Genomic DNA, 22542 nt, shown 5'->3' with positions numbered 1-22542 from the left:
GTGACTCAGAGTCCATGAAGCCAAGATCCAAGTTTAAGAAGCTCTGCAATAGCAAAATTTTAAACTATAAGCTAACAACTGAATAACGATATTCAACCAAAGTTGCCTTCCTGTGAAAGTGCAGGATATTCATATATTAAGTAACCACATTATTTTTCAAAGTAAAGTCTGATGGGTGAATGTATTTTCTCATTTTAGCTTGGCTGGATCACAGGAACAGAAGGGATATCAGAATGATTTAAAGTCATGTTAGTAAATTAGAAAAAAATAAACACCGAAAAATATTCTTGATATTTAATGTCACACGGGTTTCAGAAGAATAAAGTTATTTACCCAATCCAATGTGCTTTATTAATAAATCCTGTTATCCACACACAGAGGTAACAATTTATTTTTTACCAGTAACAGTTGCATTTATTTTAAAACCAGTCAGTTTACTGAAATAACTGGGTCATCTAGTTCCTTAAAGTTAGAGGAAAGTGATTCATTTTCAAGGATAATTAAACGCGAACATGTCCATTCCAAGATTATACGACCGTACACAAATCCTATAGAGATAATTAAAATCCAAAAAAAATGTGTTACCTTTGACAGAAATTCTATTGTTAAACAGGCTGTGGATAAGAAATCATGAGCTCCAACTTTTTTGCCTGTTCCATGTCTGCAGTCACCTTTGTCTGTGAATGCTTTAACATGCAGCCGTGTTCTGTAAGTCCACGATTTCCTAACATTTCCAGTTCCCAGCACATGCTGCTGTAATGATGGCATGATGACTCACATCCTTACCACACTCCCACTTTCATTATTCAGTGTAACACCTCATCCTCCACAACCTCTCACGGGTTACAGCATATCAGAATGGGGAAGGGGTAGGAGGGGCCGACAGTGGAACAGGCCTGAGTGCTTTTTCAAAACTGCAAGCTGCTGTGAAATCAATGTAGTGGGTTGTGACTAGCAGAGGGAAGGGTAGAAGTTTAAAATGGAATAGTAGAAGAAAAACATCAGAGTGCATCATACATTGTAAGCGTAAGTATCTCTTCAGATGTGTGTGTGTGTGTGTGTGTGTGTGTGCACGTGTGTATGTTTAAGGTCTTGATATAAAAGCTATTTCAAAATGTAGGTCTTGGTTTAAAAACAATCTTAAATTTTCATGTTGGAGATCTACGTTCTAGTCCCAGCACGATCCCTGAATACTGTACAATTTATGTCTTCCTTCTTTCAGTTAAACCTCACATCAGCCTCACAATCATGCTATAAATTAAAATGGTGTCCCTTGAGTACTGTTTTAAGTATCTAAGAGAAAGGTACTCTCCTTAGATAATACAAAAAGAAACGAAACAAAACACAAAACTCAATAACAACCGTATTATTGCTTAAAAAAAATTCCTATCTATCTGTTCATGACCAAATAAATCACTCTGGTTGCACATAGCACTTTCATCTCAGGAACAATCCATTCAGATCATATTTTGAACTTGTCTTCTAACATTTTATGTTTCAGTGTCTCTCATGTCTCACGTTTCTGGCTTGACAATCGTTAGTTACCTCCATCCTCTGAGGAGCTTCATAAATTATATTGGGAAAAAAATCTTTCCCTGTACATTTCATATTTTTAAAACACTTTCCTGGGTTTTTTGTTCTCAGTTATTTTCCCACAGTTCTAGATTTCCCTCGAAAACATTTACCTATACCTCTTAACTCTCTACTCTTTTATTCTTAGAAATGCATGCTGTATTTTAATGGATCCCTACAGCACTGCCCCAAGTTATAGTACTTCTTTCTGACAGCTCTGGAACAATCAGCTGGCTGAAGCCTACCTTTCAAACCTACTACCCATAAAATTCAATCAAAGGCACCATGACTACTGTGTTTTCAACGTCTACAGACAAATGTGGCTTATGCTTAGTCACCTGGCTTAGCCAAATAAAACAATCAGTCATAAAGCCTTTAAAAGTGTGCATTTCAGGATGAAGACTTCAGAGGTCTATCTTTCTTAATACCTTTGGAATATGATCTCTTTGAATATAGAGTTCATTTGGAAGACAATGTAATCTTTTTCTCCTCAAGCTATTTACGTTCAGCATTGAGTTGTACTTTTGAAACATTTAGAATTTAGTTTCAAATAACTTAAAATTCAAAACAAGTCTTACACCAGAAAAGTGTTAGAGTGGGTATTATGCTTAAGTGAAGTCTGTGTCAAAATACATTTTAAGAAATGAGCTTAATAAATCAATGGCTACTCTATCTTCTAATTGCTCAATCCCAAATCTGTGGAATCACTTTGACCCCTCTTTTCCTTTCACACCCATGTTTAATACATCATGAAATCCCTTTGGTTCTCTTCCAAAATATACCCAGGTTCCAACCACCTCCATCTCCAATCCATCTCTATCCCCACTATTACCACCCTGGTCAATCTATCATCATTTCTCAACAGGGTTACTGCAAACCCCCTATCTGATCTCCCTACTTCTACTCTTACCTTCCTATCGTCGGTTCTCAACACTGTAGGCACTATAATCCTCTAAAACCTCAGACAGATCTTATCACTCTTCTACTCAAAACCTTGTAAGGGCTCTTCACTACACTCCAAGCAAAGCCTAAAAACCCTTACAGTGACCTACATTTTTAGGCTCCTTGTGAGCTCTCTAACTTCCTCTCCTATTGCCCTCATTTTCATTCACTTCATTCTAGCTACACTGGTCTTCTTGCTGTTCCTCCAACTCACATGGCATGAGTCAGCCCCAGGGCCTTTGAACTAGCTGTTGCCTCTGCTGAATTGCTCTTCCCCTAGACATCTCCATGAATAATTCATCTCCTTCACCTTCAATGAGGTCTACTCTGACTACCAAACAACAACTATAACTTTCCTTCTCCCCATCAATCCAATCTTGCTTATTTTGCCCTACTTTTTCTTTTTTCATAGCTATTTATCACCTTCTAACATATTAAATATATTCTTTATTATGTTCATTGTTTACTGACTCTCTCCTTCGGCAAGAATGTAAAGTCCATAAGACCTGGGATCTTTGTTTTTTCAGAAAACAAATTTATATTTTTGTCATGGTTAGGTAAGAAGATTCCCTAGTATATTCCAAAGGTACAAGAATTTACATCAGTAAATTGGTTCCATTTTTTTTTTAAATGTGCTATCTCACCTTGATACCACAATTCTCTAGATAAAGATTTCTATTTTAACTTATTTATAAAATTTGTTTATTTATATCAGACATCTGATAAGGAGCAATGTATCCACAAACACTTGTCAGGTGTGGGATGGAAATGCGTAGATCAAGACAGAGCTTTCCAAGTCCCTTAGAGAAAGGAAAGCACGGCCTAAGCAGGCTTTTCTTGCTTGGTCCTAAATAATCTTAAAACAGATGGCAAAAGCTAAATACTAAGTCTGCTGCTATGGAAACCACTATCACAGCAACCCATTCTAGAGCCCCACCTATGAGATAAATGTTTGTCTTCCTCTTGTTACAACCTGAACCTGCTAATTCACTCTAAGTCCTACTAGAAGGTACAGCCACTATAGATACAAATCAGCTTGACAAAAAAGTCTGAGAGAAACTAGGTCATACACCATTTCACCTTAAACAGTCAGAATCCAGCAACATACTGAGAAAGAGTTTTATATAATCTGCCATGTTATTCTGCATTCAAGTTCCACCTTTATTATCTATAAATTCATATATCTTACCTTAATATTGCAAGCCTGCTCCATTAACCTTCTTGCATTTTCCTCTGCCCTGTATCTCTTTGGAAGCTGGACTCTGAAGAACTTTAAAGCACCTTCAAAATCAGCCTGCAGAAGATCTTCCTTTGAGGTCTAAAAAATAATCACCAAGAATCATCAATTACATTTTAACCTACATTCAGAACGAATACATTGTAAAAGGAATTTCTATTTTCCTGAATGTACTTTTATAGCCAAGATCTAGGTGAGCTTCAAAAATTTTTAGGAAGAGATTTCTAACCTCTTTAACTATAAGCTGCAATAAGTCACCATAAATCCTAGACGTGACAAAAGAATTAACAGGCTAACATATTTAATTTATATTACCTGAAGATTTGAATAGTGGATCTTGGCAAAGCTAACCATGTTATGGCTCTAAAAAAAGAAAAATGCCAGAAAAGGAAAAACTTTGAACTCTGGGACTAATCTGTGATTTTAGCTTGGCAGGCATTTTAAGGATATTTTACAAAGCTGGCTGAAGACATAGACAATGCAATCAAAGCACAGCAGAATTATATAATAAACACCTAATGAGAGGATGACTTTTCAACTAGTGACAGTAGCAGTTCAAGTGAAGAAAATAAGAAATTGTACCCATATCTTTTTTTTTTCTTTTTGCGGTATGCGGGCCTCTCACTGTTGTGGCCTCTCCCATTGCGGAGCACAGGCTCCGGACACGCAGGCTCAGTGGCCATGGCTCAGAGGCCCAGCCGCCCCACGGCATGTGGGATCGTCCCGGACCGGGGCACGAACCCGTGTCCCCTGCATCGGCAGGCGGACTCTCAACCACTGTGCCACCAGGGAAGTCCTGTACCCATATCTTAAAGACTGTCATAAAACAGTAAATGAAGCAAACCACTTAACTACTGAACTTCTTATGAAAACTACTGCTTACCAGATTTACTTAAGAAATAACCACCACTTATAAATATATGTATACCCAGAAAAAAGACTGAAAGGAAATAAAAGAAAATGTTTCTCTGGATAGTGGGATTATGATTTTTTTTCTTCTTTATATATTTTGCTGTTTTTCCTGCAGTGAAGATTTTGTAATAAGAAAGGCAATAAATATTTTAATAAACAACTATAAGTAATCGCTGGCAAACACTGAGACGCAAATTAAGAGATTGAGAAAGACTGGGTACACAGAAGTAGGCCAAGACAAAAAGAAATAAGGTGTTTTAAGAGTCAGCACTTAATTGTCAAAAACTGCAGAAATCAAACAAAAACAAACAGACAAAAAAAAAAAAACATGGTGGCTAGAAATCACAGATCTACATGCTAGTTCAAACTATTACTTTATTTACATTCAAATTTAAAACTGATTAACCTTAAAGACTGCATTGAAAGAGTATAAGGAAGTCAGAGGAATCCTGCTCATAATGAGTTGTTGTCATCACCACCAGCCTGGTCTAAGCCATTGTCATCTCTCAGCTGAGCCACTGCACTAGCTCCCCAACTGGTCCCCCTCTTTCTGCTCTTGCTCCCCACAATCTACTCTCCTTACAGCAGCTAGATGATACTTTTTCAGATCATGTTGCTCTTCTGTGTAAAGCTCTCCAGTGGTTCTTACTGTGCTCAGAATAAAACCCAAAATCTTTACCATTGCCCACAAGACCCTTCAGGATCTGGGGCCCTTGCCTTCCCCTCCAACCTCATGTTGAATCACATCTCCCTCCTTGCTCTCAAGCTCCAAGCACACTGGCCTTCTTTCTGTTTTCTTGTACACACCAAGTTCATTCCTAACTGAAGGCTACTGCCTGTTCTCTCTGCCTGGAATATTCTTCCCCCAGATCTTCATAATGATAACAACTTTTTGTGATCTAGATTTTAGCACAAATATAAGATCTGAGTTAGGCCTTTTCTGAGCACTTAAATTCTTCCCCCCAGCCCATCAAGTCATTTTCCATCCAGTCATTTTCCAGTTTCACTTCTGTTTTCGTCCTAAGGAAAGGGGATTTGTCTGTCTTGTTCTTTGCTGTATCCACTGCCTAGAGTACAGGAGGTACTTAACTAAAATTTACTGAATAAGTGAATGAATTCTACTTCTGCCCCTCTTTCACTATACATATATAATTTTTTCTTCCCTTCTCTCCTCCCCTTTAAACAGAAACATGTAAAATAGAATAATATATTAATTCACACAGCAGGCATTTTCACGGGGAACTAGGTTGGCCCAAGTTTAGATTCACAAACTAGTAATCAGAAGACAGAGCCAGGCTAATAGTGCCAGGGAAAAAAACAAGCTTCAGTACATCTCAGATTTATTTCCTCCCTCACAGATACTGAGAGATGGTGGCAATAAGCAGTGGAGAGAATATTTAGCATGATAAAGTGCTATCATCTCACCTTAACTTGGTTGGAAAAGGCAGTTACTGGAAACAACTTCAGCCCCAAAGAGGGCCTCTTCAACTAAAATATCAACTGCTGAATTACTGAGAAAGCATCCACCTACCAGTTATGCCAGACATACTACATCCTTTTTCACCTGTAATACTGGTTCTGATGATTATCTCTTTGGCAATTGTTGGGAAAGTTCAACACAGGCTGCTTACAGAGTTTGTAGCGAAACAGGATTAGTAGCTTTCTTCATTAGTCAAAAACCTTCTAAGGGCACCTCTTCTATTGTCAGTGCAACTAACCTCTAGTTACCTGCAAACAGATGCCCAAAAATGGTGGGGAGCAGTCTACTGCCCACAGGCAGCAGCATGGTTACCTAATTTTCTAATACGGCCCAAGGCCTAATTTCAAGTCCAGCCTCTGAGTTCATACAAAAGCAGAAAGATTAGGATTAAAGATGAGAAGTCAAATATCCTGTGACATTTGCCCTCTGGTCAGGCAGGGATGGCCAGGCACACAGAGATGCTCTTTGGAGGAGGCTGTAGTCTCAGGGGAGGTACAGCAAGGAGCTCTCTACCCAGGTGGGGCTGAAGCTCAACTCAGGTTAAGTCTCTGGAAACCAGAATTCAGAGTGCCCTGTGACTGGCCCAACTCAAGCCCCTGAAGAGAGGAGCTCTGATAACCATGAGGCAAGTGTAGAAAATGCATCTTATTTAATCATCTAATTTTAGCCTCTAGAAGTACTTGTCAATTAGAGGTCCTCAAGCAAGGTTGCAAAGGATGGAATAGTCATTTTAATTCCAACTCTGGCTAACTCATGGTACTGCATAAGTCTCCACCGTTCTCCTACTTTAAAAGTGGGACTATATTCAACCTCGAGTATTTGAGAATGAACAAAGTTAAGGCATATGAGTATATTTTGTGAACCCCAAAACAAATGTAAGGGACAACATTTTGGAAAGTTGTCTCTGTTGCTCAAATATGCTCAGATACTGAAATTTTAGTATAACATTTTGTTACATTGCTTATAGTCCTTTTTTCCTAACCTTACAGATATATATTTAACAAAATTTGAGTCACTTTGTACATATTATTTTGTTAAATATATACACCTCATAAATGTCAAGCATTGATGTAATAATATTAGTCCAAAATATAGGTAGTGGTGCTTTCTATGAAACTAAAAGATGGCTTCAATCACACATACTAATTATTAATGAGCTGACTACGGAGATATTAACTTAATTAATGGTTATAATTGAGTTTATAATTGCATGAATGCTAACCCTCTTCTCCAACAAAGAAGAGAAGTTTAACACATGATCTTGTGATAAAACCCAAGCTTTAAAAATACACCCCTAAAAGGCAGACTAACATTTCAAAAACCAAACCAAGAACCCGAAAGAGGTTGGGCTGGCTTCTGGATAACATTATCCATCTGTACTCACTACACAGAACCCCATCAGGCAGAAAGAATTGATTTAAGTTGGAAAGGCTGTTCTTCAACTGGGAAATTCTTAGAGTTTTTCTATATTACCTTCAGAACAATAGTGAAGGAATAGTAAAATAATGAAAATGCAATTACTTTGCTAACAGTATTTGCTAAGTAATGTCAGCCAGAAGATAATATAGACAAGAACTAGGGAATCTGAATAAGCAAAGGCATGTTTTCTTCCCTTGTACAATAAAGGAAAGAACTCTACCAGCTTTTAAGTAAGAACAAATAAATGATAACTTTTGAAAATCAGTGGCTCTACTAATACTCATCTTTTGCTCTCCAAACTTTCTGTCAAATCCTTTTAAGTGATGATAGGAAACATGTTTACCAATTATACCTTCAAAGGTAACATTACTTCTTCCTCATTTCTATGAATAGAGCTATATAAAAAGATTACCTGGATAATTAAAAAAACATTTAAACAAGTCCTACTTCTATTTCCTTTCAAGTAGGTAGAAATAAATATCCAGAGGGAAAGGTAAGTAGGATGTTAATGTAAGAATCCTTCCCACTCACCCCAGTAAAATGAATTAAGCACATTGCCAGGCACACAATAGACACCAACATATATCTGTTCCATGAATTTATAAAGGATCTACTTCAAGCATACTCACTATTAATAAGTCAAAAATTTATAAGATGCAAATTAGAAAGGAGATGTAGGATTTATTTTGATATAAAAATTGACTTTTATATTTGGGGGGCATCAGAATTGGGGGGGCAATTCTTTTATATATTGGGGGGCATCAAAATTGACTTTTATATTTGGGAGGCAACTTTTATACTTGAGTCTTTAACTTCTTTTAAGAGTTATCATCTCTCTTCAGTGAGTAATCCTTGCAGCAGTCAACAACAGAGGTAAAAATGGGAGAGAAACTTTCTTCTCTGCTCTTTTATTCCCTCCTTAAAATTAATGTTTTAAGGAAGTCCACAAATTAAAAAACCAAAACTAGGATGCAGTTTGACAGCATAAAGAAATGATCAAAATTAAACTTTAAATGGTTACTGGAGGGACAGCTGGAACATTTGGCTATAGATATATGTCAATCCTCTTCAGCCTGAGAGTCCTTTGGATTCACCGTGCACAGTGCCCAGAGTATCAGATTGAAACTACAGCCAACACTGATATCAACATATAATGATCTGATAACTTCCCATGTCATATAAAAGCAAAAAGAAAAAATCTAGGAGGATAGGGAAGATTTTGAACCTGAGTAAAAGTTTTTCCTCTTTCTCCAAATTTCACACACTTACAGAGGAATATGAACTCTGGCTATGTGCCCCTGCTAATACCATTTGGAGTGTGTTTTTCCCACTGAAAAATTCAGTGCAAGAGTATCACATTTTAAAGTGTTTTTTTTTTTTTTTTAAGAAAGGAGGGTGGGTGGAAATGAACAGTTCTAACATTTGAGTGTTAGCTCCAGATGCTTCTATTCGAAACCTCTCATTTTCTTGGATGACAAATCTTTCTTTAAGGGCCTCTGATAAGCAGCAAAATCTAGGTTTGATTATTTTAGGGGATTATTTGAAAAAAAATCTAGGCATGTTTCTCTTTCTCACCTTCGCTATATTCACCACAAATGGCTTTTCTTCCTTCAGTTATAGTGTCTAACAGGATTTCCATTCCGTTGAGAAATGTTTCTGGAGGTCTGAGAATCATTTGGAAGCACAGGCTTTTAGAAGAGGACATTACTTAGCTGGTATCTAGGATACGTATATCCCTTGCTTTGGTATTTTAATTTCACCAAAGAAACGTGTGTTTGGTGAGTCTGCACACAGAATTTATGCCTTGTGGTAAAATCTAAAATGGAGTACTTGTACTTGATTTATTAAAGGAAAATTATTCTTTACTAGGTGTACCTTTGAAGGACAATAAGCAAAAATTCCAAATGTGCTTGGTGTTCTCATAGCTTGATGGTCTCTCTGTGAATCAGGGAACAATAAATAAGGCTCAAAGTCCAAATCTACAACACTGTCTTGGTAAATCTTCATTTATTTGATCAGTTTCATTTAAAAAATTAACTTGTCTTATATGAAGAAAACTACTGGCATCTTAAAAGTAAAATAAGGGATTTGTATGTGTTTAACCCACACACACATTCATATTTAAAACATGATTAAAAACCTAAACTTCGGGCTTCCCTGGTGGCGCAGTGGTTGAGAGTCCGCCTGCCGATGCAGGGGACATGGGTTCGTGCCCCAGTCCAGGGAGATCCCGCATGCCGCAGAGCGGCTGGGCCCGTGAGCCATGGCCGCTGAGCCTGCGCGTCCGGAGCCTGTGCTCCGCAATGGGAGAGGCCACAACAGTGAGAGGCCCATGTACCGCAAAAAAAAAAAAACCAAAACCTAAACTTCAGTGCTTGCCCTCTTGACTGGTAATGGAAAGACTGCAACATTGCATGTGGTAGGATTCCTCTTAGGATTACCCTGTGCAGATTAGCCGCTGATCCCACATCATTAGCCAGTCCAATAACACAAGGCTGAACAACTGTACTTCCCTCTGGTACACATGCTAAACTTTGAGCAATAACTCATTGGATAGCTGATCCCAATTCATAGCCACATGGCTAATTAAAGGGCATGTGATTTCTCAGAATATAGAGTACCCTAGTTCTATCGACAATCTTTTGAGTACAACACTGTATAACAAAGTCAGAGATTTCCAAATGGCCCTATATACAACGCAGCACAGACTTGTCACATATAGTGCAAATGGCACTATTACCTGCAGTGTTAGAGCCCAAAACAACCTGAGGGCTGTACCACCACCTCAGGTACCTAACTGAGCAACCAAGCCGACTTTGTACAGTTGCAACATACAGATATCTATGACCTCCCACAAATCTGAAGCTTGTGAAGCTTATGGGTTTTGTTGTTGACAATCGTTTTACACTAGAGTCATCCGGATTTTGATGCAGATTTTAGTATGAGTGATATTCTTAGTTATCAATTTTATGTTTTCCTTCAAAACACTGAAAATGTAAATGCCAAAGATAGGCAGCACCGGATCACTGTAAAGTTATCAGTGGAAGCCCGTGAGACACAAAGTTAAGCAGTCTTTAAGAATATTAGACCAAAAACTGATTCCTCAAAGAGAGGCAGAGAATTGGTTGAAATATATTTTAGCACTTCTTAGTGTCAAAGCTCCTGAAAAAAAATGCTTTTTATTTCACTGTTAAAAAACAAAAACAAAAAACTCCTTTCTAATAGAATCATGAATCTTCAGTTTTCTCCTTTATTAAGAAAAAAATGTTATGATTCAGGGGAACAAAATTCAAGTGAGCACTGATGACCTCACCTAGGCATTAAAACATATATATTGAGCTCTTCTTTCTTAAATGACAAAGGAACCATATTTCTCAAAATATACCACCCCCTTCTTTATAATTGTATGCTGGTCACTGCATCTAACTTCACCTTGCAATGATAAACAGACTTTCTTCTGGGTGAGAAATCCCTTAGGTGCACGGCTACCTAACATGTCTGTTATGATGATACAGGAGAGATTATATTTACATGCAAATAGATACATGAGACTTAATTAATAATTGTAAACATAAGCATAAGCAGAGATGAACTATACTAGAGGGAGATATGTGAGAGAAAAGAGTTAAATTCAGTCAATATTGTACTTCTGAAAAAGACTCAAATATGAGAGAACCAAATGAGGGAACAGTCTAGAATGGTATTAAACTCCATTGTATAATATAAACAAAGCAAAATTATTCTTGCCCAATTACCAAATAATGGTATAGGACTACCACAGACCAATCACATTATAGAACAGTTGCTAGGTATAGTTCTCAAACCACTAAAAAGAAACACTGCACCAGTGATTGTGGGTATTTAATTTTAACCCTTGGTAGGAAGTGCAGAAGGGTGATTTTTCTCTTGTTCAGGAAATCAAAAAACAAGCAAGGCAGACTTCCCAGACTCAGCACAGACCCAACAGCTTTAAGCTGTTTCATAGATACACAGTTCGAACATTCCAGGAGAGAAAACTGTAATTTCCTAACCAATGATTTTTAAGGGGCAAAATTCCCTATTAACACAACCAAATTGACCATCAAATGGAGAGGTTAGAAAGCAAACCAGGCACAGTCTAGATAAGTCGCAATGTCTGGTGTAAAATTTAACCCCTTGGAGACAGAAATAACAGAACGCATCCATCAAGCACTTGGGTATTCTGCTTTATTGCTGAGCCTGGCCAGCCATAAGACCTTCTTTTTTGGCTGCCACAGAGATAATGCCACTAACGTGGGCTTGGAGAGGAGAGCCATATCTCCTCTAGCCAATTAAGGAGTGGCACGGACCAGGCTCGGACAGAGCCCCATGCCTGTGGCCACTCAGCACTTCCTTCTCGGTAGAGTGGGGAGAAGGGGAAGGAGACAGGAGACCGCAAGCCTCTTCCAGGGATACAGGGAATTCTCACAGAGGGTGGCAGATTCTTTACAAATGAAGTTCAATGAAAAACAGTCTCACCGCCAGAAGCCGAGGCACAAACAGACGATGCCCCATCCCCAGAAGTTCCAGCACTCGACACGCATACTCATTCACCAGCTTGTTCCTCTCGTCGTGCATGTCCTGGGACTTTTTGACAGGAGCTGTGAGCTTAGCAGCTGGGGCTGGGCAGGGCACCCCTTCTTCCATGAGCAGTAAGTAGTTATCCAGAATGAGAAAGCTGGATCTCTTATCCACAATTTTGAGAACTGCGGCGGGAGGGGAGCCAGGCTTAGGTCTCCCCAGGAGCACGCACAAGCCAGTCTGTGGTGGGAACTGCCAGCTAACGTCTCCACAAGAAAAACATTTTGGCTAAATTATCTACTGTGCAAGAGCCCCAAAGTAGACTGGAAATGAAATCAAATGCTGATCTAAATAAAAAAACAGCAAAAGCAAGCGAATGCAAGAAAATGGCCAAGAGTGATGCAGGAGAGTTCACATACATGTGTAAAAATGGACAAGCTGCTTAGAAGGGTCTAGCATGTGAGTGTGTGTGTGTGTGTGCTGTGTGTATGTGAGAGAGTGAGTGTGTGTGTGTGTGCGTGAGCAAAGAGCAGGAGCCAGGAAGCCAGGGCAGTTGTGAAGCTGCAAGGAGAAAAGGATGAGCTCATTGCAATCCTTGATTCGTGACAAGCAGCTCTGCTGTTGCTGCCTCTGCTGCTGCTGCCTCTCGCTGTGAATCAGTAATGAAGGGGTAGGGAAGGAAGGGGAGGGAAGAGAAGGAGGTAGGTGAATGAGCATGCAGAGTTTGTCTCGGGGGAGAATGCTGTAATAGGAAGCCAATGGCGAGCCGTTGGACAGATGCGCTTCCCCTCCCAGTCCACCTTCAATCAGTGTTAGGCTGACAGCTTATGCTGTTGAATCTTAAACCCACAGACAGATGAGCTAGCTTCTCCTAACATGTGATGCTCACAGAAAAATCAGACAGCCTGCCAGCTAAAAGGCTGACCTTTATTCACTCTTGCTTTCTAATAATGGTAACAGATACAAGTCTGATTTTTTTACTGCATATTTAAAGTGGGATGCTCCAATCCTTGTTAGATTACTGAAATCTCTAACAGAGCAGAGGCTTAGGGGAAAATGATAGAGTATGGACAGAAGAGCAAGGACTGAACATCCAAGAAACTACATGCCCTCAAGTTGAAGTGTTTATGCAATAATGACTTTTTGCAATGCTAGGATATGCAGAAGTATTTCAGCATTCTGGGAAGGCTAGCTGCAATTAAAAGGAAGATTATTTTTAATGTATTTTTATTTTTTATTGTGGTATAGTTGATGTATAGTATTATGTAAGTTTCAGGTGTACAACATAGCAAAAATGAAGACTCTTATAAATACACAATATGATAAAGCATAAAAACCTACAACATAATAATAAGAGTATACCTTTAAGGAACTATTAAAGTTGAGATTCTCAAAGCAAAAATAACTTTCCTAACCTAAAGACTGATAAACACTCACTTAATAGTTCAAAACATTGTTTTGATGCATCCTGGTCTAATCCTTCCCTTGTAATAGTATAACTTAGAGTTATTCACAGTTTAAAATTTTACAATCTTACTATTAAAGTTTTATATTAATTTCCTTGATGTGAACCATCAGTTTTAGCCAAATCAAGGCAGAAGGACAAGATCCCCTTTAAGGGTAGTTTCTTAACTTTATCCTAACAATTAACTACTATATATTGAGAATCTTGGAGCTACTGTTCTGTAGTTGGTCTCATATGGATACCAGACCAGTTTCTTCATGCAAGCTGTAGCATGGTGCAAAGACTAGTGGGGCTAAGACAGCTGGAGGAAGTTCCTTCTGAGTCTTAGTTTCCTATTTTGATAAGTTACAGATCTCTGCAAGTAAGAAAATAGAAACATTTATCAGCATACCTCTGTGATCTTGGTTAAGAAATACATTAATTACAGAATTGGGGATAAAGGGAAATACTGCCTTCCTTAAGAGAATACTGTTTGGTTTATTTTTCCAAAACCTCAGGTGAACAAAACTTTTTTGGGTTAAACATTTAAAGTATTAATTAACAAAATATCTTGAATAAGATATTTATATTTTGCTGTCAGGCCTTCTATTTCTTCCAAAAATGATTTATTAAAAACCTATACATGGGCTTCCCTGGTGGCGCAGTGGTTGGGAGTCCGCCTGCTGGTGCAGGGGACACGGGTTCGCGCCCCGGTCCGGGAGGATCCCATATGCCGCGGAGTGGCTGGGCCCGTGAGCCATGGCCGCTGAGCCTGCGCATCCAGAGCCTGTGCTCCCCAACGGGAGAGGCCACAACAGTGAGAGGCCCGCGTACCGCAAAAAAAAAAAAAAAAAAAAATCCAATTAAAAAAAACCTATACAAAGTAAAGATTTTAATGTACAATGATAAAAGCCATTAGAATATGATATGTATATATATATGTGTGTGCGTGTGTTGTGTGTGTATATATATATATATATATATATATATATATATATATATAAATATATATATAAAGTTCAGATCCTTGAGATTTTGGAGGAAATGTCTTATGGGCTACCCAGTGTGGGAGTTGGTTTAGCCAGAAGTGGGGAAGAGGGAAGAGGTTCTGGGTCTCTCATTACTCGAGCCCCCTGCCCTCCCCCCATCAGCAACAACAGCTCCATTTTCATCTTATTTACACAGTGAAGTTCTACATGAGATTTTGTTTGAAAAGACTGTGCTACTGCTGTGTAAGTGTGAAAAGCACTGCCATAGAAGCTTTACATTGAAGAGCAAGGGACATTTTGACTTGCAAACGAAGAAAAAATTCAGTGACTCCTTGGCTTATAGGATTTTTTATGATTTATTTTTTTTAAAAGATAGGGTAGATGTTTCCATCCATCTGACTTGGTCTCAAAGACCACTAGCAGAAGCTTTTTTTTTTTTTTTTTACTTATATAAACCAGAAACAAAAAATTTATTGCCCAAAAGGAATTAAATTAAAAAAATTAATCAAAAGACTATGGAACTGGTTTGGCTCTGATGCTCACAAAAGAAGTTAAAACTATATGCACTAAATATTAAATGTAATAATTAAAATATGATAGTTTAATGAGCAAAACAAAGTTACACTTAAAAGATTTAGGTTCATTTAACAAAATGCTGTGTAAAAGGCACTACAAACCAGTGGTCATGTGTTTCAGTTTTCCCAATCTCTCCATTATCCTTCCCCTCAAATACGTATTATCCTCGAGGAGGTAAAAGGTACAGGCTCAGCTGCAGGCTCTGAGTGGGCCCTGCTGGGATGGAAGAAGTCGTTTTCGGCAGCAGGGTCCAGGGCACACCTACCCCAATGAGGCTGAGGAACTGTCACACCAGGGGCCTATAGAAGGCACTGGGGATTAGAGGAGTGGAGAGCCTGAGGAAGAACAGGAAGAAATGGGGGCAGGTCCAGCTAGCTGCTCCTACCAGCCCCTGAACCAAGACCCCGAACCAGAAGGGGCAGAGCTGGCACCAGTGCGGGGTGCAGAAGATGGAGCTGCTGACGTCCAGGGTTGGAACTAAGGCCCTAGGGCTTCATTCCCGGGACAGGCCAGCAGAGAATGAGGATGAAGATGAGGAGGGAGCTATAGCACTGAGCAGCCACAACTCTACAGTCATGGACCCAGAACATGCAGAGTTGGTGAAAAGGGCGAAGGAGGTGATATCAAATGCCCAGTGGGAAGATGTGGTACAGAAGGCCCTCCGAGCCTGGCAGGTGTCCCCTGCCTGCCAATGACCGCACTGAGAGCTGCCTCATCTCCCTGCATTCCAGGGCTGATCATATCCCAGGTTGTAATGTTCATCCCCATGCTCCCACCCCCCTTTCCACATCAAGGTAAACCAGACTTCTTCTCAGAGACTTATTAATTCAGTTCTATACAAATGGGGACATCAGCCCAAGCCCAACCCACCTTAGCATGTATCACTCTATGGAGAATAAAAGCACCCCCTTCCAAAAAATAAAAGAAAAGAAAGAAAGCATCATCCTTGCCTTCAAAATTTCCATAATTTTCCAACCCTGGTCGTGTTTTCAGGTTGTCCCTTGAGAACAGGCTGTTGATCAGTATCAGGTAAAATAACTCTTCTAGAATATCACTTGGCAAAAAGAAAGAATGTATTCTAGCGATTTTTGAAGCCCTACGAGAGTGAGTAATCTCAGTGAGCATTTCCCCTTATGCCTCTCCAACTCCCCAAGTAATTTATTTATTGCTGATCAGATTCAGCAATAAATAGAGTGTACTTATAACTCAAAGATAAATTTTTGAGTTATAAAGTAGTCCAAAAATGAAACTAATGATAGAAAAGAAACTCTTCTGAATTAACCAGTTAATAATACATGATTTCTCATATTTCTTTATACTATCATAAAGGAGATTTTAAAAAAATCTCTATGAAGGAAGTTCAACAGCAAATTGAAGATAATATGGGAAATTTGGATGAATGATCCAATGAGGCAGAGTGAGAGAAAGGTAAAGAGGGCAAGGCAGTGGTCCCAAAGCCATGGTCTAAAGAACAGCAGCCTCACTCTGGAGTGCTAGAAGCAGGTAGATGGTGGTGCAGTGCTAATTAGAGCCCTGAGCTTGAGTGCTCTACCTGAGCCACTCCACTCACTGATTGTGGACATGTGCAGGACATAAATAGATTTCCATTGTAAAGTGAAAAGATACTTGACTTAATTTATGGAACTGTAATTAAGAACAGTAAGTGCACAGTAACACAAGAAGTAGTTTCTTCAAGGGTTACAAAGGTGAAAAAGGAAAACACTTTCCAATCTGTAGGAGCTTAAAATCCAGGAGGCATTCAAACACAGAGATAAAGCAGGATGTGGACACTGTAAAAGGAGGAACACACTGTGTGTTATGATCTAATCATGTCTTTGTTGTCCACAGTGAATACAGGCAAAAGTGGGTTTAGACTAGTGGGACTGTCCTGGACCCAAATGTAAGAGTAATGAGAATTAAACATATTTCTAAGAGCAAAGCAGGGCATTGTTTATTACATCATCTTTTAGTCACATTTACTGGCTGAAAGACATGGGTAAATTACTACTCTCTGGGACTCTGTAAAAAGGCAGTATCACCTACCTAGTCAAGTTGCTCTGAAAATTTAATAAGTTAATGTATGTAAAGGAATATTTCATAGTGCCTAGCACAGGGTGGGTACCAGATAACCAGTAATTTCCTTCATTCTTTCTATGAAGTCAGGAGAAGAGGAGAGCAAGTGTAAAAGCATTTTGTTCATCTGGGTTAGGGTTTAGAAAGACAAAAGACTCTGGATGTATTAACATTAGAAAAAGAGTTTGCCAGTATATACAATGGAATATTACTCAGCCATAAAAAGAAATGAAATTGAGTTTTTGTAGTGAGGTGGGTGGACCTAGTCTGTCATACAGAGTGAAGTTAAGTCAGAAAGAGAAAAACAAACACCATATGCTAACACATATATATGGAATCTTTGGTTTTTTGTGTGTTTTTTTGCGGTACGCGGGCCTCTCACTGTTGTGGCCTCTCCCGTTGCGGACTACAGGCTCCGGACGCGCAGGCTCAGCGGCTATGGCTCACGGGCCCAGCCGCTCCGTGGCATGTGGGATCTTCCCAGACTGGGGCACGAACCCGCATCCCCTGCATCGGCAGGCAGACTATCAACCACTGCACCACCAGGGAAGCCCTATATATGGAATCTTAAAAAAAAAAAAAAAAAGGTTCTGAAAAACCTAGGGGCGGGACAGGAATAAAGACGCAGACCTAGAGAATGGACTTGAGGACACGGGGAGGGGGAAGGGTAAGCTGGGACAAAGTGAGAGAGTGGCATGGACATATATACACTACCAAACGTAAAATAGATAGCTAGTGGGAAGCAGCTGCATAGCACAGGGAGATCAGCTTGGTGCTTTGTGACCACCTAGAGGGGTGGGATAGGGAGGGTGGGAGGGAGGGAGATGCAAGAGGGAGGAGATATGGGGATATATATATGTGTGTAGCTGATTCACTTTGTTATACAGCAGAAACTAACACACCATTGTAAAGCAATTATACTCCAATAAAGATGTTAAAAAAAAAGAAAAAGAGTTAGCCAAACACTGATAAAAGACACTCCTGTAAGATCAACTGCCTCTTCAGTTCACCTTTAAGATTTAGACAGCTAATAATAAGTAGCAAAGGATCCATGCTCTTCTGAACTAGGAGAGGTAGAACAGCAAAAACTCAATTCTCTGCCTATTTCTTTTTTGTCTTCTAGACTACTTTTTAAAAGATGAGCCCTCAATAATTTGGCAAGTTCCTAAGATCCAACCAACAGGTTAAATAAAGGTGACACAGTGAGTAGTCTGGTATTTTGGTACTGTAGAATCCCAGGCAACTCACACTCTGCCATTCAAGTCTTGGTTCTTCTCAGCACTGTCCTATATGCTTCTGGAGGTAGAAAGGTACATCAGATGCTTCTTCTAACTTTATGCATTATTCAAGCTACTTGAAGAAAAGGCTAAAATGAAATGTCAATGAGACTGAGCATACAAGTTATATCACAAGGAAATGAGTCTCATCATCTTATAGTTGGAACTCAACACACTGAAGAATTAGAGTTCAAAATAAGAAAGTACATAATTAACTGACACCGTGGTGGGTACTTCAGGTAACCAGACTGTTGGAACTCAAAAGGAAAAAAGATTCCTATAAAATATTATAGACTTACTAATTTTTTAGGAATGTTCTGACCTCTTGTGATACTTCAAGCATAACTATTTTAAAGTTATGTTTTTGTTTTTTGTTTTGTTTCTGTTTTTCAATAGAAGAGAGAACTTTCCCCCACCAAAAGCAATTTAATAACATTCTGAATAGTCATGGTAGTATCACTATTACCTTATTACCTACTCTTGTGATCAGATTTAAGAACAATGCCTTTATTAATGCAAGAACTTTTTCTACAGTCTCTTTGAGAGTTAGTCATTTTGCCTCTGCTTCCTTATCTTCATTGACAATTAGCTGAAAAGGCTGCCTACTTTTATTACTGGACATTTATATTTGTTTAAAAAGGACTACTTATGGTAAGCTAGAAATCTGAAGCTTCCAGTCACTCACCTGAGGCACATACTTTATAACAACACAGAATGGGTCGACTTTTTTCCATGTGATGTTAGTTAAAATATCTGAACACAGTTTCCTTTTCTTGAAGCTAATTATCCCTGGTGTTAACTAGGCCTCCTATGAGCTGGTTTCTGCACCATTCTAGACTGTCCTACTTCCTGCTCCAAGGAGACACTTTTCTTGGACAGTGTCTCTCAATAAAGTTTCAATATTACCATCACTGACATACTCGACACTCTAGATATGATAACAGAATCATGAAATAATGCAACGTTGTTAGACCCTAGAAACATCAAAGTCTAACAAGTTCATCCTATTGATGAAAAGAGTGAGGCGGCAGATACGTGACTTGCTCACAATCGTAAAACTTGTCTGAGGTAGAGCCAGGAAGCCAAGATCCCAGAGCCCTGCTACACAGCAGAGAACCTAGCATTTCCAGCTCTGTAACTTGCTCTCTTTCAATTAATGTAGCCCATTAAAAAAAAACTATCTCATTAGGAAGACTGTGCTCCACCATTTTACTCCACATGGAATTGGTCCGGAGCCTGTGCCTGCCATCTGGTATGAAAGAACCTAAGATTCTTAGATCTGAGTTGAGAGGAGGTTTCCAAAAGCCTGCCTTGAGAATAATCACTTCTAAACACACACCTGTGATAATAAAGCACATCTGCCTTCGTAATTTTTAACTGTGAAGCACCGTCTCTTTTTTTAAAAAATTAATTTATTTATTTTTGGCTGAGTTGGCTCTTTGTTGCTGCATGCGGGCTTTTCTCTAGTTGCTGCGAGCGGGGGCTACTCTTTGTTCGGGTGCGTGGGTTTCTCATTGCAGTGGCTCCTCTTGTTGTGGAGCATGGGCTCTTCAGTAGTTGTGGCTCGTGGGCTCTAGGATGCAGGCTCAGTAGTTGTGGTGCACAGGCTTAGTTGCTCTGTGGCATGTAGGATCTTCCCGGACCGGGGCTCGAACCCATGTCCCCTGCATTGGCAGGTGGATTCTTAACCACTGCGCCACCAGGGAAGCCCCTCTCTTTTTCAGTCAAACAGAGAAGCTACATCCTTGGCCGCTCTGTCACAGTGTCTACATAACAGCAGCTTTTTTGAAGCCATGTTAGTGATGCAGGCTTAACAATGGAAGCCTATCTCACTTCATTTATCCGCTCCTCTGGACAGTTTGTATGAGGCTCCTCTTTATTTCCAAGTTTAAGCAGAAGGCATAAATTAATGTTAGCAGAGGCCTGTTTTTTAATTTTAAGTTGATCAGATTAAAATTATGACATGGAATCTAGACTATTCCTTGATGCTCTCAAGCTAGATCAGCATTTTACCTTTGTGTGTGTATGTGTGTGTTGTCATTGTTGAAAATAATGAGGTGCTATATTCATCTTGATAAGTTGTGAACTGCCTCTACCTCCTTCCCATGGTCCATCTCCAGTTCTCTATTAAATTTGCTATCTTTGGCATCTTCGTGTTACATAGAATGCTAGGTGTAGTTTAACATCTGTCTCTGTGAAAAATAGTATTTTCAGTGGAGGAGTTATATGGGTCAGCCCATGTATTAGCAAGTGAATTTGTCTCCACAAAATGAATATGTCAAGATGGGGACATTCTTTTTTTTTTTTGAATAGACAAGTCCATATTCTGAAATAAAGATGGTGATAGATTGTACAGCCATACTATTTCCCTCTCCCTACCTCCCACTCATGGCTTCAAAAGGGTTCAGTAGACTTTCAGAGGTAGCAAACAGGTGAGAGTGGAGGTGATTTTTCCTCCACTTTCATTGGACGTGATTGGATTCCTCTCCACCTCCCTTGTGAGCTCAGCACTCCTATACAAGATGTCTTGTATGATGATAGTAACAAGTGAACAGGTGTGTACAGGTCTTTCCTGCTTGGTGGGCTCCTTTCTCTACCTCATACGCATATTTGTTCCAAGCAGGGCCTAACAAAACAACTTATACACCACAGAGTCTTGGTAAATATTTCAGTGACTAAAAGTATGAATAATAATAGTTACCATTTATTTAGTATCTATGACAGCCATAAACTATGCCAAGCCCTTAGAGTATGCAGTATTGCAATTAATCTTAACAACAAATTACACTCATTTTACATAGGAGACACCTAAGCTTAGAAAAGTTAAGTGACTTGCCAGAGATCATGTAGCTACTAAGTGGTAACTGCAACTATAATTTACACATCTGCTATATGTGTTTTAAATCTAATTTGAGTTATTTGAAACAATGAAGGAGGTAGAGTTAAACAGGCTAGATCCTAAAAGCTAATCAAGTTAGTCCAGTGGAAACAACAGGATTTTCACAGTCCAGTCACTATGAATACATAGAGGGACTAATGTGTCTTGGTTCTAAAAGAAATGACAAAAACAAAGCAAAAACTTATGCTCACTGGTGATCTTCTCCATACCTTTCTTTTTTTACTACTACTGAACAACCCAATCCTGAGATCAGCCCTCTCTCCAGAGCTCCCAATCTGTATATCTATCTCCTTGCTGGATAAACGCAGCCTCACACGCAAATTAATCCCTGCATGTCCAAAGTCACCATTTCTTCCCCAATGCAGTTCCTCCTCCTACATTTCCTATCCTAGCAAAGAGTGTCCTCATCTACCCAATTATACCAGCAGACATCTGGGGGTCATCCTTGAGTACTCTTTTTACCTCCACTTCCCATACTCAACCCTATCATTCAAGTCTGGTTGATTTAACCTCCTCACCATCTCTCAAAGCTATCCCCTCTTCTCCATTCCCATCCCTTCTGATTTGAGCTCACCCCTTAGTATGACACGCTGGGACGTCTACCAGCTGCAATACTCAAGTTACTTGAAGTTCCCCTGCACACACCAGGTAACTGCATACCTCAATGTCTTTGTTCTTGCTTTCTCCTTTTCTTGAACTGTTTTTCCCCTCTAGTTCACTTACCTTTTCCTAATTTGTTTTTATTTATTTATTTACTTGGTTGAACCAGGTCTTAGTTGCAGCAGGCAGGCTCATTAGCTGTGGCATGCAAACTCTTAGTTGCAGCATGCATGTGGGATCTAGTTCCCTGACCAGGGATCGAACCCAGCCCCCTGCATTGGGAGCACAGAGACTTACCCACTGTGCCACCAGGGAAGTCCCACCTTTTCCTAATTCATTAAAACTAAACTGTGGTATTACCTCCTGCAGGAACCCTCCCTCAATCCTAGGGTTGGGGTACATGGCCTTCCCGCTTGTTCTCTTTCCACCCTTGCTGTCTGTCTCATAACATTTGCAGGCTTGTACTTCAATGATCTGCACTGAAATCAACACTTAGGGTCCTTCTCCCCTACTAAGGCACTTAGAGATAGGTATCATGTATTATCCTTTTTGTCCTAAAAACTTAGCAGAGGCAATTACTTAA

The 22542-nt window shown here is 39.4% G+C and overlaps 1 protein-coding gene and 1 pseudogene across 11 annotated transcripts in view; one reads left to right on the top strand and one right to left on the bottom strand.

The window, feature by feature from the left end:
- RABGAP1L (RAB GTPase activating protein 1 like) overlaps window positions 1-22542 on the bottom strand; it is a 705589-nt gene that overhangs the window by 134965 nt on the left and 548082 nt on the right. For 8 of the 11 annotated variants that reach the window (XR_004351208.1, XR_004351209.1, XR_004351206.1 and 5 more), the window contains one exon: window positions 3704-3832. Coding sequence is in view for 6 of the 11 variants with exons in the window: in XM_032641784.1 (XP_032497675.1) it covers window positions 3704-3832 (129 nt within the window). In the remaining 5 variants the exon portion in view is untranslated. Of the gene's footprint in view, window positions 1-585; window positions 705-3703; window positions 3833-12059; window positions 12900-22542 lie in introns of those variants that run through there. The other 3 variants (XM_032641872.1, XM_032641819.1, XM_032641854.1) reach the window with 3 other exon arrangements.
- Window positions 15289-16143, top strand: LOC116759873 (annotated as a pseudogene).

This window comes from Phocoena sinus, chromosome 1 (genome assembly GCF_008692025.1).
Source record: "Phocoena sinus isolate mPhoSin1 chromosome 1, mPhoSin1.pri, whole genome shotgun sequence".
NCBI classification, from domain to species: Eukaryota; Metazoa; Chordata; class Mammalia; order Artiodactyla; family Phocoenidae; genus Phocoena; species Phocoena sinus.
This window is presented reverse-complemented; position numbering and strand designations above follow the sequence as displayed.